General features: G+C 43.9%; 1 protein-coding gene across 1 annotated transcript; it reads left to right on the top strand.

The window, feature by feature from the left end:
* Positions 1–852: 852 nt before the first annotated feature.
* LOC108668625 (Down syndrome cell adhesion molecule-like protein Dscam2) lies at positions 853–11,561 on the top strand. The gene is made up of 21 exons (XM_018155867.1): positions 853–856; positions 1,347–1,487; positions 1,680–1,841; positions 1,991–2,278; positions 2,570–2,689; positions 2,936–3,190; positions 3,522–3,663; positions 4,834–4,991; positions 5,374–5,514; positions 5,811–5,989; positions 6,629–6,735; positions 6,973–7,214; positions 7,398–7,541; positions 7,772–8,050; positions 8,354–8,559; positions 9,289–9,364; positions 9,793–9,909; positions 10,295–10,333; positions 10,552–10,669; positions 10,875–10,987; positions 11,368–11,561. The coding sequence occupies exons 1-21, from the start codon at positions 853–855 to the stop codon at positions 11,559–11,561; spliced, it is 3,225 nt and encodes a 1,074-aa protein (XP_018011356.1).
* Positions 11,562–12,481: the final 920 nt, after the last annotated feature.

Below are 12,481 nucleotides of genomic sequence, written 5' to 3'. Positions count from 1 at the left end.
AGGCTTTTATGGTTCACACAAAAGACGATCATGAGCTAATGGATCTCGACGCTCGCTGTGATGATGAAGTGTTCGCTATTTTGTGCTGCTCACTGAGTTTCAAATTGAAAGTCTTTGTCTGTCTGCACCATAACCCTGTTCTGAACATACCATGTTAAATATACTCTGACTTGTATTTAGTGTACCGTACTTACTTAGGTAAATAAACTTAACCTCGTCATTTTATCTCAATTTCTTGCTAATTCGAATACAAATAAAAACAAGAAATTCTAAAAAAGATCAGTAAACTCGGTGTTCATTACTTGGTTTAAATTCAATTGTTTTCAAAAATATTTTCTCTGCAAACCAACAAATTCCAAATTTGATTGTGTACTAAAACGTTCACCGAACGGCTCCGTTCTCATACGATCGCATGTTCTTATTATCACCTATTTACCTTACTGTATATCCATCTTAGGCAACTAATATTCACAGCATGCCTGAATCAGCTGGAAGAAAATTGCTGCCGGCTAGTGTTCGGGCCCTGAAAGTAGTAGTTATTGCCATAATTAATTTCATTAATTGATAGAAGAAAATTCTACTACCGTGATAATGAGGTTAAAGCTCCATCAGCCGCTTTTTACCTGAACATGCTGCCATGTTTGAATTCGTAACAAACTTATCATAAGCAGTTGCTATTCTTAACGAACATAGCCCAAACAACGTGTAATACTCGTACAATTTGCTTGGCCAATCTTTAGAATTTAGATTGACAAACTGACAAAACAAATATGACTCATCTGATGACTTTTTCATGCAGCATGTTGCCACAAGTGAAGAATTCGCACCATAATTATTCATTCTATTTAGAACATGAGTGATCTGGTGCAATATTAACTGAACAGACATTTTTCTTGAGGAGCTTCCCCCATGGGCCCAGTGGCTTCGTTTTGCCTTGAAAAGTTGTAAGCGCCTTGCATCTGCCCGTCAGTGATACTTCACATTCATTAAAGAAACTCACAATTTTCAACAGTTTCAATAGAATCGAAATCATAGAAAGAAAAGCCCGCAAAAAAGTCTTGGTCTTTTCTTGATCGTGAAATTTTCGAAATGTAACTAGTTCTTCATATGTGGGATAAATTTAAGTGGCATATACGTTGATTCGCTTATAGGATGCTTATATGCAGAGAGAAAGTTATGACCCCTCACATACGCCTGCAATCCGCCATCAATCAATCAGACACTCATTATCACCTATGTCTCATTGATGAACACAACAGGCACACGACATCCTTCCGCTCTGTTGATGTTTTTCCGTCTAGCTTGGTAGAAGTTGCTACTCATCGATACGCACCCTATAACCATAGCGCATCATTCTGCTCGCCTCAACGTCTACGGACCTCCGACCATCCGCCACGTGGGGCAACTCACGGCCGTCGCAGGCCAAACCTTGAGTGTCATCTGCCCCGTCGGCGGCTATCCCATCGACAAAATCACTTGGCAAAAAGGTGTGTGAGAACATAGGATTTTTTGTTACAAACAGTGTCTCTACTTGTTTAGACCTAAAAAGTGTTTTAGATGCTCGAGCCATCTAATGGCGTGCTCGCTGTTTTTCTCCGTGGTGTTTACACTCGGCATGCAGCTGCACGCCAACAACAGGTATTCAAGATATTCATAAACATCATCACTCTTGGTTACAGACGGAGTTAGGCTGCCGGTGAAGCACCAGCAAGACGTGCACGCCAACGGAACACTGACGATCTCTGCGGTCACGCGGGCTGGGGACGAAGGCAGCTACTCCTGCACGGCACTCGACAAGCAGGGTCGCTCCGACCAGCAGACGCTCCACATTCAAGTTAAAGGTAATTTTGTCTTAACTTCAGTGTGGTGAAGTTATGGCTGTGAATATGGACTCATTCATTCGAAATTTTAAAATAGAATTTTACTCCTACCGCTAACCGTTGATGTTATCTGTCCATCACTTACCGAGCCACCGCATGCTTTGTTTCAGTTCCCCCGCAGCTTGCGCCCTTGACGTTCGTGGGAGGCAATCGAGCAGGGCTGCGGGCTCAGGCCACGTGCCTCGTCTTAGCCGGCGACCCTCCCTTGAGCCTCCGCTGGTACAAGAACGGTCAGGAAGTCGACGCTGGAAGCAGTGATGTGATCATCACACACGCCAATGACTTCTCATCGTCCCTCTCCATTGAGCAAACGCTGGGTAAACACGCTGGCAACTACACCTGCTCAGCGACTAATGGTGCCAGCACGGCATCGACCTCCGCAGTGCTCGTAGTCAACGGTGAGTCTGCTGCCGGCATTTGTTCACTTTCATGTGTTTTTCCCTCTGCGTCGCGCGGTGAGACTCTCGCCGTGTCTGCGGTGGGGGGCTTATAGCAATACATTTTTTGTACATTTTCAGATTTAATTGATAAAATGATCCATCATTCAAAGTGCGAATAATTTTGATTGAAACCTACCCAAAGATCTTGCGTAAAACCGAATTTCCCACGAAATTCGAAAAGAAAAAAACATTGATAGTCCCTCCTAGGGTTGTATATACGCTAGTTCATTGTATTTTTTTCCACTTCAGTTCCCCCTGAGTGGCTTGTGGAGCCCTCTGACGCGGATGTCTCGCTTGGCGCGTCTTTAGAAATACTTTGCAGCGCCAGCGGTTTCCCAACACCCAGGGTCAGCTGGAGGAAGCAAACGCGTCAGTGGCACATTTTTTTTTATAAAAAGCTTTGAACTTGCTATGAAAGTAAGAGCGTATCTTTGGGAAAAAACAAAGAAATACTTTTTTTTAAATCTAGATTGCATGCTTATTTAAACGAGAGACTTAAACTTGCTGGATGAAAGCATACTATTGTATCTGACCTTTGAGCAACAATAGGAACGATCATTTTCCGAGTTAATTTCATGTCTATTCGAAAAAATTGCCTTTTTCTTGTGCTTGCAGCTTCGGGTAGCTGGGGTGATATCAGCCGGGGTTCAAATCCTATGAAAACGGCGACCTCCTTGTACGAGAATATCAGCTCCGGCAGCGGCAGCTCTTACCAAGGCAGCGAGTTCTCCCCCAACACCCACCAGGACGGAGGGCACAGCTCGCTGGTATTGCTGGAGGCTCGTCAGGATCACGGTGGTCGCTACCTCTGCCAGGCCAACAACGGCGTCGGGGCAGAACTCTCTAAACTCATAACCATCGTCGTGCACGGTCTGGCGGCTGCGGCTAAAATTTCTCCCTTGTTAAGTGATATTGTAATGTGAACGTTTGATTTTAATCAAAGTTTCTTGAAATGTTTTCATTCATTCAAAAACATACATTAAACATTCTCTGAATATTTTCTTGAAGAAGAAGGCTGGAAAAAAAAAGACTTTGGGCTTTTTGTATGAACTATGAACTATCAGGTTTAGTCAAATGGTTGGATTTTCTTTGAATAAATTATTAAAATTACCGAGCGCAAGGAATCTAGTTCACCAAAGTACCCTCTGCTTCTTCAGCCCTCATTTTCCCTAACGCTCCCGTTCTTCTCTGTGTCCCCTAGAACCTCCAACATTTCCTGACTCTGAGCGGCGCGTGGAGGTGGCAGTGGGTGGAACTGCAACCTTCATCTGCCAGGCTCGGGGAGACGCTCCCTTGGCCCTCCACTGGCTAAGAAATAACTCCACCCTTTCCTCTACTGCTAGGCGAGTGTAAATCCAACTTGTACGATTATGCCATGCGAGTTTTCCTCGACTCATTTTTAAAATGCTGCTGGTTATTCACATTTTAATGCCATTAAAACTCGTAGATTCCAAAATCGAGAAGTAGATTCACAAATGCCAAGCCATTTCGAGCTAATGATCATCAAAAGTAGAACAAACTCTAGGTTAAGTACAGAACCCTAGTGCCAACAGAAAAACTTATAATAAAATTTGTAGAAATAGCACTAGATGCAATATAATTACGCTTCCCATCGTTAAGCCAGTAATACTTAGAAAGCCTGTAGAAGATTGATCAAAGTTCAAGTATGCAATTGGTAATTATCACGTCACAAGCACGTCACAAGCACATTTACAACAAAAAATAAGGCCGATAAAGGTAGGGTCATTGGTTAAGGTCAATTGGGAAAGGGTAAGGTTAGTGCAGTGGCATGGTCAATCCTAAGCTGTTTTCGTCCAGCTTTAACGCCAAACGACCATTAGGACGAGATAAATTTTAATGGTTGATTGTACCTGTACAGAATCAGTGCCAATAAGTGAGTGCCAATCCACTCTGCTCACTACCATTAGATGAGTGCAACTCTCCCCGATTTTCAATTCATTCCTCATAATGTGAACTATTTAATTATTATTGACATTTAGCTGCTATTATTTGGAAGATTAGATTACTCCGCGTTGTTGCGGGATAAATGCGCTACATTATCATAATTCACATTTTCTGCCTGCAGGCCCTTACATACCAGGATGATCACGAATTACATACAGTGCTGAAAGGATCACAAATATTTTTGTTTCCGTGGCAATAAAGTAGATAAACACAGGTTCGATGATAACTTCGCAAACGTGAACTAATTAATTACAGACAAACAAAGCTAAGGTTTCATACGAATTAATGCACAGATTTGAGCAGTTAGGTATAAAAAATATTAATCTTATGCATAGATAGTGGATGATATCCCCCAGGGGGACCAGGTTACAATTATAGTGCAGGTAGGAATTGGCTACTGATTAGCCACCAGTTACCCAAGAAGAGATTTATTCACTCTTTTCTTTCTTGTCTTGCATGGAGAAGTGCAGCGACTTGCAAACCTAAGCGCGGTCAAAAATTGGCCCGCTGCATCCTCGTTCATATAGATTAAATTTTCACCGCTTCAGGTACAGCGTGGAAAGCTCTGGCGACCAAGGAGAAGGAAATGGACGCGAGCTACGCCTGACCATACATCGAGTTGAGGCCACCGACGGCGGCGACTACCACTGCGTGGCCACCAACGGACACGGCACTAACTCTGCCCTGCACCATCTGCTTGTGCAAGGTCAGATTAACCACTGTTAATAACTTTAGATGTTTAGTTGGTAGATGGATAATATACTGAAGCATAGCCTGACTACTTTTTTGTGCTGCTACCTCCATCTTGCGCAAAATGCGAGTGTATGGCAGTCGTGTTGCGTATGTTTAATGCAGATGGTTCGATCGCTCGTATGCGAGCAATCTCTAATGCGGAACTTATTTTTTGTAGTAATATAATAAATATATGATGCGTTTCTATATCTATATATTCAAATATTAATATAATCAGTTTACTTCTATCGCAAATAAATAAAAAATGCGAAAATGCGACAGCCTAGAAAATTTCATGTAAAGTTACCATCACTATATTGAAGACGAACACTTATTTTTTAATTATGGCGTTACAGACGTGCCCGCGCGTCCGTTGGCCGTGACCGTGGCAGAGACGACGTCGCGCTCCCTGACGCTCACCTGGCAGGACGCGACGTCGCCTCACGGGTCAGACGTGCCCTTCACCAGATACGTCGTCCTCCTTACGTCGGACCGCGGTCAGCTGATGTCACGGAATGGCTGCAGTTGCCTTCGAAAAAATTTTTATTTCAATATTCGGAGGAATCCTGTTCCTAAGTACATGCCTTCAATCTGAAGTGAAATTAATTTTTATTAACGAGATTTTATTTTTTCATGTCATGAGGTGCATCTGAATTAATTGTGGATTTCCTTCTTAAACAATGCTGGTATACCTCGTATAATTTTAACATTGTTAATTTTTACCTAATCCATTGTGGAAAAATGACTTTAATATTTAATAAAAGATAAATTACTGAATTTATTATTACTCAAGACACACCGAAGGAAGTGGCAGTGCATTCGTCCCCCGCGAAGTTGACGGATCTGGTGCCAGCCACGCGCTACTTCTTGCGCGTCGCGGCTGAGAACAGCGTGGGCAGGAGCGACCTCACTGACGTGCTCACGGCGACGACCCTGGATGAGCCTCCCACTGGGCATCCCAGGAACGTGAAGGTGTGTGTTGACTTCGATTGAAAAGTCTCCTGCATGCCTCAAGAATGTGAAGGTGTGTGGTGACTTCGATTAAAAAGTCTCCCGCATGCCTCAAGAATGTGAAGGTGTGTGGTTACTTCGATTGGAAAGTCTCGTGGACGCCTCAAGAATGTGTAGGTGTGTGGTTACTTCGATTAAAAAGTCTCCTGCATGCCTCAAGAATGTGAAGGTGTGTGTTTACTTCGATTGAAAAGTCTCCTGCTTGCCTCAAGAATGTGAAGGTGTGTGGTTACTTCGATTGGAAAGTCTCGTATGCGCCCCAGGAATGTGAAGGTGTGTGTTTACTTACGTGTTTCTTTACTTGGAAACATCCTTGGTACCCAACAACTGTAGGGAGTTTTTGACGCTCATGCGGAGCCTACAAGTATCAACGAGTGAGAAGAAGTGGAATTGATATTGGAACATTCATTCTTCATTCATTCAGCTTCTCTTACGAGTATAACATGGTATTGGTGCGACTAAAGGTCACACAAATTAATTATGTAGAAACAACAGCTGGGAAAACCAAGGAAAAGCCTCTTTAATTAAAAAATCCAGATAATTATTTCTGTTTGATTTGAAACTTTCTCGAATTCTACCTAAGATCTGCTAACCTCTCAGGCTCTGAGTTCAACTTCAACGGCTCTGCGACTCCAGTGGGAGCCTCCGTTGCCCAACACAACCCACGGCACAATACTAGGCTATTATCTCGGGCACAGAGAAAACAGGTTCGTTGAATACATCGATGTTGAGTGTCAATAATGATTCTTCTTTACCTGAGTTCATTTAACATTGCTGAGTAGTTTATCCCGATCTTCATTTTTTTCTGGCAAATATTTCATCAGTGTCTAGCGTCAAACATTCAAAATTAAAAAAAAAATAAATAAATAAATAAATGATAATAAATAAATGATCTAATAACACGAAAAATTAAAATTGTTCTAAATTAATATTTCGTTGAATAGTTTCACGAGTCTCGGAGCGGAAATGCGTTTCAATTTCTCGACGATACCACTCACGGGCCGCCACGACCAACACCTCCTCGGCGCTGTCATCGAAGGGGCACACACACACGTCGGTGGCGTCATCGAGGTCTCCGTTCAAGGCCTCAAACCCAACACCCGCTACGTTCTCGTGCTCAGAGCCTACAATTCTAAAGGAGCGGGACCATCTTCACCCGCAGTCACTGCTCAGACTTTGGAGGATAGTGAGTTGTCGAGTTAAGTAAGTAGTGAATACGATCTCCGCAAGTTAGAAGAAATGTGTATCCTGCATCAGCATAAGCGCGAATAGGAGAAGTTTGAATACGAATATCAAAATTATCCTCAGTCAAATTCCCCCATGGACTAGATCAACATTGGAATAACCATACACTCTCTCGTACTGCCAGAGCCGAATGGTCCGCCCGAGCACGTGGGCTGCGAGCCGCTGTCGTCGCACAGTTTGCTGGTCACTTGGAGGCCTCCGGCGCCGGAGAGAGCCAACGGCGTCATCACGAGCTATAGAGTTGCTTACCGCCAGCTACATGAAACTGGTTAGAACCACCTCTCCCACTGCTTTGAATTATTATCGGCAAAAGCGACAATGGGTTAGTGAAAAACTATATAAATAAAAAACTATAAAATCTCTCACTTGGAATTCGAGATTCTAGGCTTTCCGAACCGATATTTTTTATGGATCATTTCTCTACCTCTCGTCAATGAATATGCCTCGAATCAATCATCACGACCTATCTCAAGCATGACAATTCATCTTATGACTCAGAATTGAAGGAAATCGGCTCCGAGATGCTGCCTGGAAGAGTGATTCCTAAATCAAACTTGGGTTTCGGTGTTCCCAAGTCACTACAAAACCTTCCGCTGGCCTTCTCTCCCTCGGTGGGCACAAGCGGGGACGGTGGCGTGCTGGTGGTAGTGGAGGACCAGCAGGCACGACTGGTGTCGCTCAGAGCTTACACTAATTACAGCGTCTCTATCTCTGCGGCCACCGCTGTGGGTGTCGGCGTCCCTAGTGACCCCATCGCCTGCTCCACACTCGAGGATGGTAAAGACGACTGTTTTAATATCCTGTTAATAAACAGAATGGAGATGAGAAGAAAAGATGTTTCTCTTGGTTCAGAAGAGAATATCCAACCAACTTTCAGTGCACCACTCTAATGTGGGCTGTAGTCCTAACTGTGGTACTGTCATTAATAAATTCTCTAATATCATTGTAACCTCTTAGGTAACAAAACATTCTTTTGCAAACCCACAATTTTTTACTACAATAATCACTCATTGTGATTATTGTAATACTTATTTAAAAAATAAACCCTATTTATTACTACAATAATCACTCACTTATCAGTGCCATCACCTCCGGAGGCAATCAAGATCGTAGCTGCAGGCCGCAGCAGCGCCATCGTGTCGTGGCGGTCGCCTAAAGAAACTCGGGGACGAATTACGAGCTACGCCGTAAGATGGCGCTGTGGGTCTCGCTCGACGGAGACTCGCACTGTTGATCCAAACGAGGACCATTTTACGGTCACGGGCTGCCTTGACTCCAAAGTGGAGGTTTGGTACCGGAATTTCGTGCTAGCAACCTGTGTTGATTTTTAATTTCTGGCAGCCCATAATGACAAATTCACTTTCAGGGGCTGCCTCGTCTTTAAATATGAGCAGATGCTTGAACTGGATCTCGACTAAGCGCAGTTAAATATTTCTGTACTCAATCCAAGGTTTTCATTATACGTACTCTGGTTGCATAATTCTGGTCAATGTGGTAGGTATTTCCGCACATCATTTCTCGGGGACGAATTACGAGCTACGCCGTAAGATGGCGCTGTGGGCCGCGCTCGGCGGAGACTCGTACTGTTGATCCAAACGAGGACCATTTTACGGTCACGGGCTGCCTTGACTCCAAAGTGGAGGTGTGGTAGCGAAGTTCCGTGCTAGCGATCTATGTTGAATTTTAACTTCTGGCAGTTCATAATGACAAATTTACTTTCAGGGGCTGCCTCGTCCTTAAATATGAGCAGATTCCTGAACACAACTGGATCTCGACTAAGCACAGTTAAATATTTCTGTACTCAATCGAAGGTTTTCTTTATACGTACTCTGGTTGCATGATTCTGGTCAATGTGGTAGGTATTTCCGCACATCATTTTATAAATTTCTGCAAATAATAGTGACCACACTAGGCCTATTCTTCAGCGCCCACATTACTAAGATTTTCTTATATAAGCATTTCTTGTAGGCACTTAAGAAGGTTCCCGGCGGAGTTTGTAGTCTGTCTCATTGCAGGCGTGGGTGGCAGCTGACACAAGCGTCGGCAGAGGCAAGGAATCGGCCAACGCTACGACCACCACCAGCGTCAGCGGTACCGTAACTTTAGCATTGAATCTTCATTGTGATAAAATAATGGAAACTTTAAAAAAATTATTGTGATAAAATGAAGGAAACGTTAATTGCCATTTTTACTAGGGAAAATTTAATTCTATATTCTCGCTCAACATTTGATAGCATAATAGCATAACAGTGGTACAACATTTTCCTTGTTCTTATGCTCTTTAAAATCTGGTAAAAAATTTGTCGCTCCCGCCATATAATCACAAGAGATTCTGCGCCATAAATACAAGTCCTTATACCATTACTAAAGAATTGAATTTATCTAATGTGTGGTATTGATCTAGGCCAAACATCAAAACTTATTTTATCTAAGAATCACAGATCATTACGGAATCATTTCAACACCAATTTAGAGAGATCGCTGTGTTACTGTCATGAGTGCTAATGTGTGGTCTGTAGTGGGCGCGGGCGTGTGGTCGGTGGGCGGTGATGCGTCGGTGGCCTGGCGGCGCGACGTTACGCTTCCCTGCGACGCCGTCGGGCAGCCCGAGCCCTCGAAGCGATGGGCACAGGAAGGCAGGGATATTGTAGAAGACAGGTGATGGGCTGCTGGGTATATTTATGTTGAATGTACTGCTGATAAATTTTAACTTTCGGAGAAGTTAGAGAATTTACCTGGAGTGTGTGATGTGTTGAAAAGATAAAATTGCTTAGTAGTATATTACTTATGATAAACCGTCAAAACAACAAAATCAACAAAATTTGCTGTGCGTACATGTTCTTTATAAATCTGATGTCAGATGTCCAGAAATCATCAGTAACTATACATCAATGTCCGATTCACAGTCGAGTTACCTCAGAGTCATCAGTGAGTGATGGTGTACTGGGTTACCTACCACCTCAGTGTCATCAGTGAGTGATGGTGTACTGGGTCACCTACCACCTCAGTGTCATCAGTGAGTGATGGTGTACTGGGTCACCTACCACCTCAGTGTCATCAGTAAGTGATGGACTGATGGTGTACTGGGTCACCTCATCAGTGAGTGAGGGTTTACGGAACAACCTGATCGCGGTATAAATTTTTCCTAGACTTGTCGTCCCACATCACTTCAGAAATATCTCACGGACAACAACGTGTATTTGTGAAGCCTTATCACCGCAGCTGAAGGAATTCTTGCGCAGTTTGAAATAAAATATTAGTTTGTTCTTTGCCCGCAGTGCCGCCTTCGCCACCTTTGCTGCACGTGACGGAGACGACGGCGTCCTCTGTGCGCCTCCAGTGGACGGTGGACGACGACGGAGGAGCGCCCGTGCACGGCGCTACGCTCTATTATCGGTTAGACCATTAAGGGATTAGCGTTGATGTTCAGAGAACTGCTTTAGTGGATTCCTATAACCTTCCAGCCTTGAAAGTGGTAAGCATTTATATGCTTTAAGCTTTCCATTCGCTTGTGTGACCCTTGCGCTTCAGCGGCTCTCCGTATATTTAGAATGGAATTTATCCCCTAAACGTAGTAAATTATTGTTTGTAAATTCTGCAGTACATCCGGAGGTGCGACGCTGGAAGAGCAGATGAGCTCTGACTTGCACTCCGTGTACAACTTGCGGTGTGGGACGCTGTACCACTTCTACGGCACCGTCCGTAATTCTATAGGTGAGAACAGGTTGCTTTCTTCTAATTCTATTCATTCCGAAGAGTTTCTTCTTGTAAGATTTTTCAGGGTTTTCATTACCTCTCGACCCATGGGCCATGAGTGCTACCGTATTTCATCGTTCAAAAAAGTAACCTACGCATTTTTGTTATCAGTATGAGCGAATCTTCCATGATAGTTTTAGATACATGAGAACATTCCAAACGATGCAGTTTTTGATGTCTCATCGTTGGTCAATGCCAGAATTTTCTAGTGTTGCTGGCGGTTAATGAGACGTCCCGTCGACTACTTTCGTTGATAAAACCCTGAATTACTTTGCGTGTTTAAACTACTTTTGTTCATAAGGTCGCTAATTTCCTTTCCCCGCCGACTGGTGGCTCAGGCAGCAGCGAGTCGTCAGAGGTGGTGGAGGCACGCACGAAGGGCCGCGCCCCTGAACCTCCCCCGCAGTTCCAGTTCATCACGAGCAACAGCACCCAAGCGACGCTCTACCTCACCCAGTGGGAGAACGGAGGCTGTGACATCACCCACTTCCTGGTGCAGTACCGCAAGCTGCACAGCGCGCACTGGATATGAATACATCACCCACTTCCTGGTGCAGTACCGCAAGCTGCACAGCGCGCACTGGACCACGGGCGAAGGTGGCAGTGATAAAATATTACCCGCTTCTTTGTGAGTCACCTTGTCCGTGAAAGAGTAAGGAAGATTAAGAAATTGGCGTATTCTCGTTTTTTTTAGCGTTACACAGTCAAATAAGTTCAACAGAATTATAACAATGTCGTTCAATCGAGTCACATTTGCTGTTATTTGGTCTTGATGTCCTCAAGACCTTGCAAGAATGATGCTTTGAACAGTTTTTCGGTGCTTCGTTAGAGAGAAAAAAGTTTAACACGGCTAATTTTGTCTTTTAGGGAATCGCCGCCAACTGCTTTTGAAAGGAGAATATTGCAGCAATAATGTCTGTGATATTAATTATATGGAAAAGACTGCTCTTCTCATGTTGATTTTTACTAAATCGTTGCAGTTAGCAGCGAGGTGGTGGTGGCGAGGACGTTTGGCGTAAGTGGTCTGCAGCCTGGCGAGAGCTACGAGATCAGAGTTACTGCCTACAACTCTGCAGGAGCTACGCCAGCGCTCTACACCGTCACTACCGCTGCTCTGCACTCTACAGGTGAGGCCTACAACTCCGCAGGAACGTCAGCGCTCTACAGTCACTACCGTCATCCTGCACTCTTCATTTTGTTCACAACTGAATACGATCTATGGTTGGTATGAAAAATGTATGGAGGATGTTATAAAATGAATTCAATTTGACCTCGCGCAGGGTCGGTATTGGAGTGAGGTCGAACTTTATGGTCCAACCATCGTCCCGGATTTCCGCTATTATGCTTTCATTCCGTGTTCCAACATTTATGCTATTATAATAATGAATTTTACCTTATTTTCGCGTTTTAAATACACAGGCTCTGGCGTTATGTTCCGCGACAAGCCCAACG

The sequence above is a fragment of the Hyalella azteca genome, unplaced genomic scaffold (genome assembly GCF_000764305.2).
Source record: "Hyalella azteca isolate HAZT.00-mixed unplaced genomic scaffold, Hazt_2.0.2 contig14770, whole genome shotgun sequence".
NCBI classification, from domain to species: domain Eukaryota; kingdom Metazoa; phylum Arthropoda; class Malacostraca; order Amphipoda; family Hyalellidae; genus Hyalella; species Hyalella azteca.
This window is presented reverse-complemented; position numbering and strand designations above follow the sequence as displayed.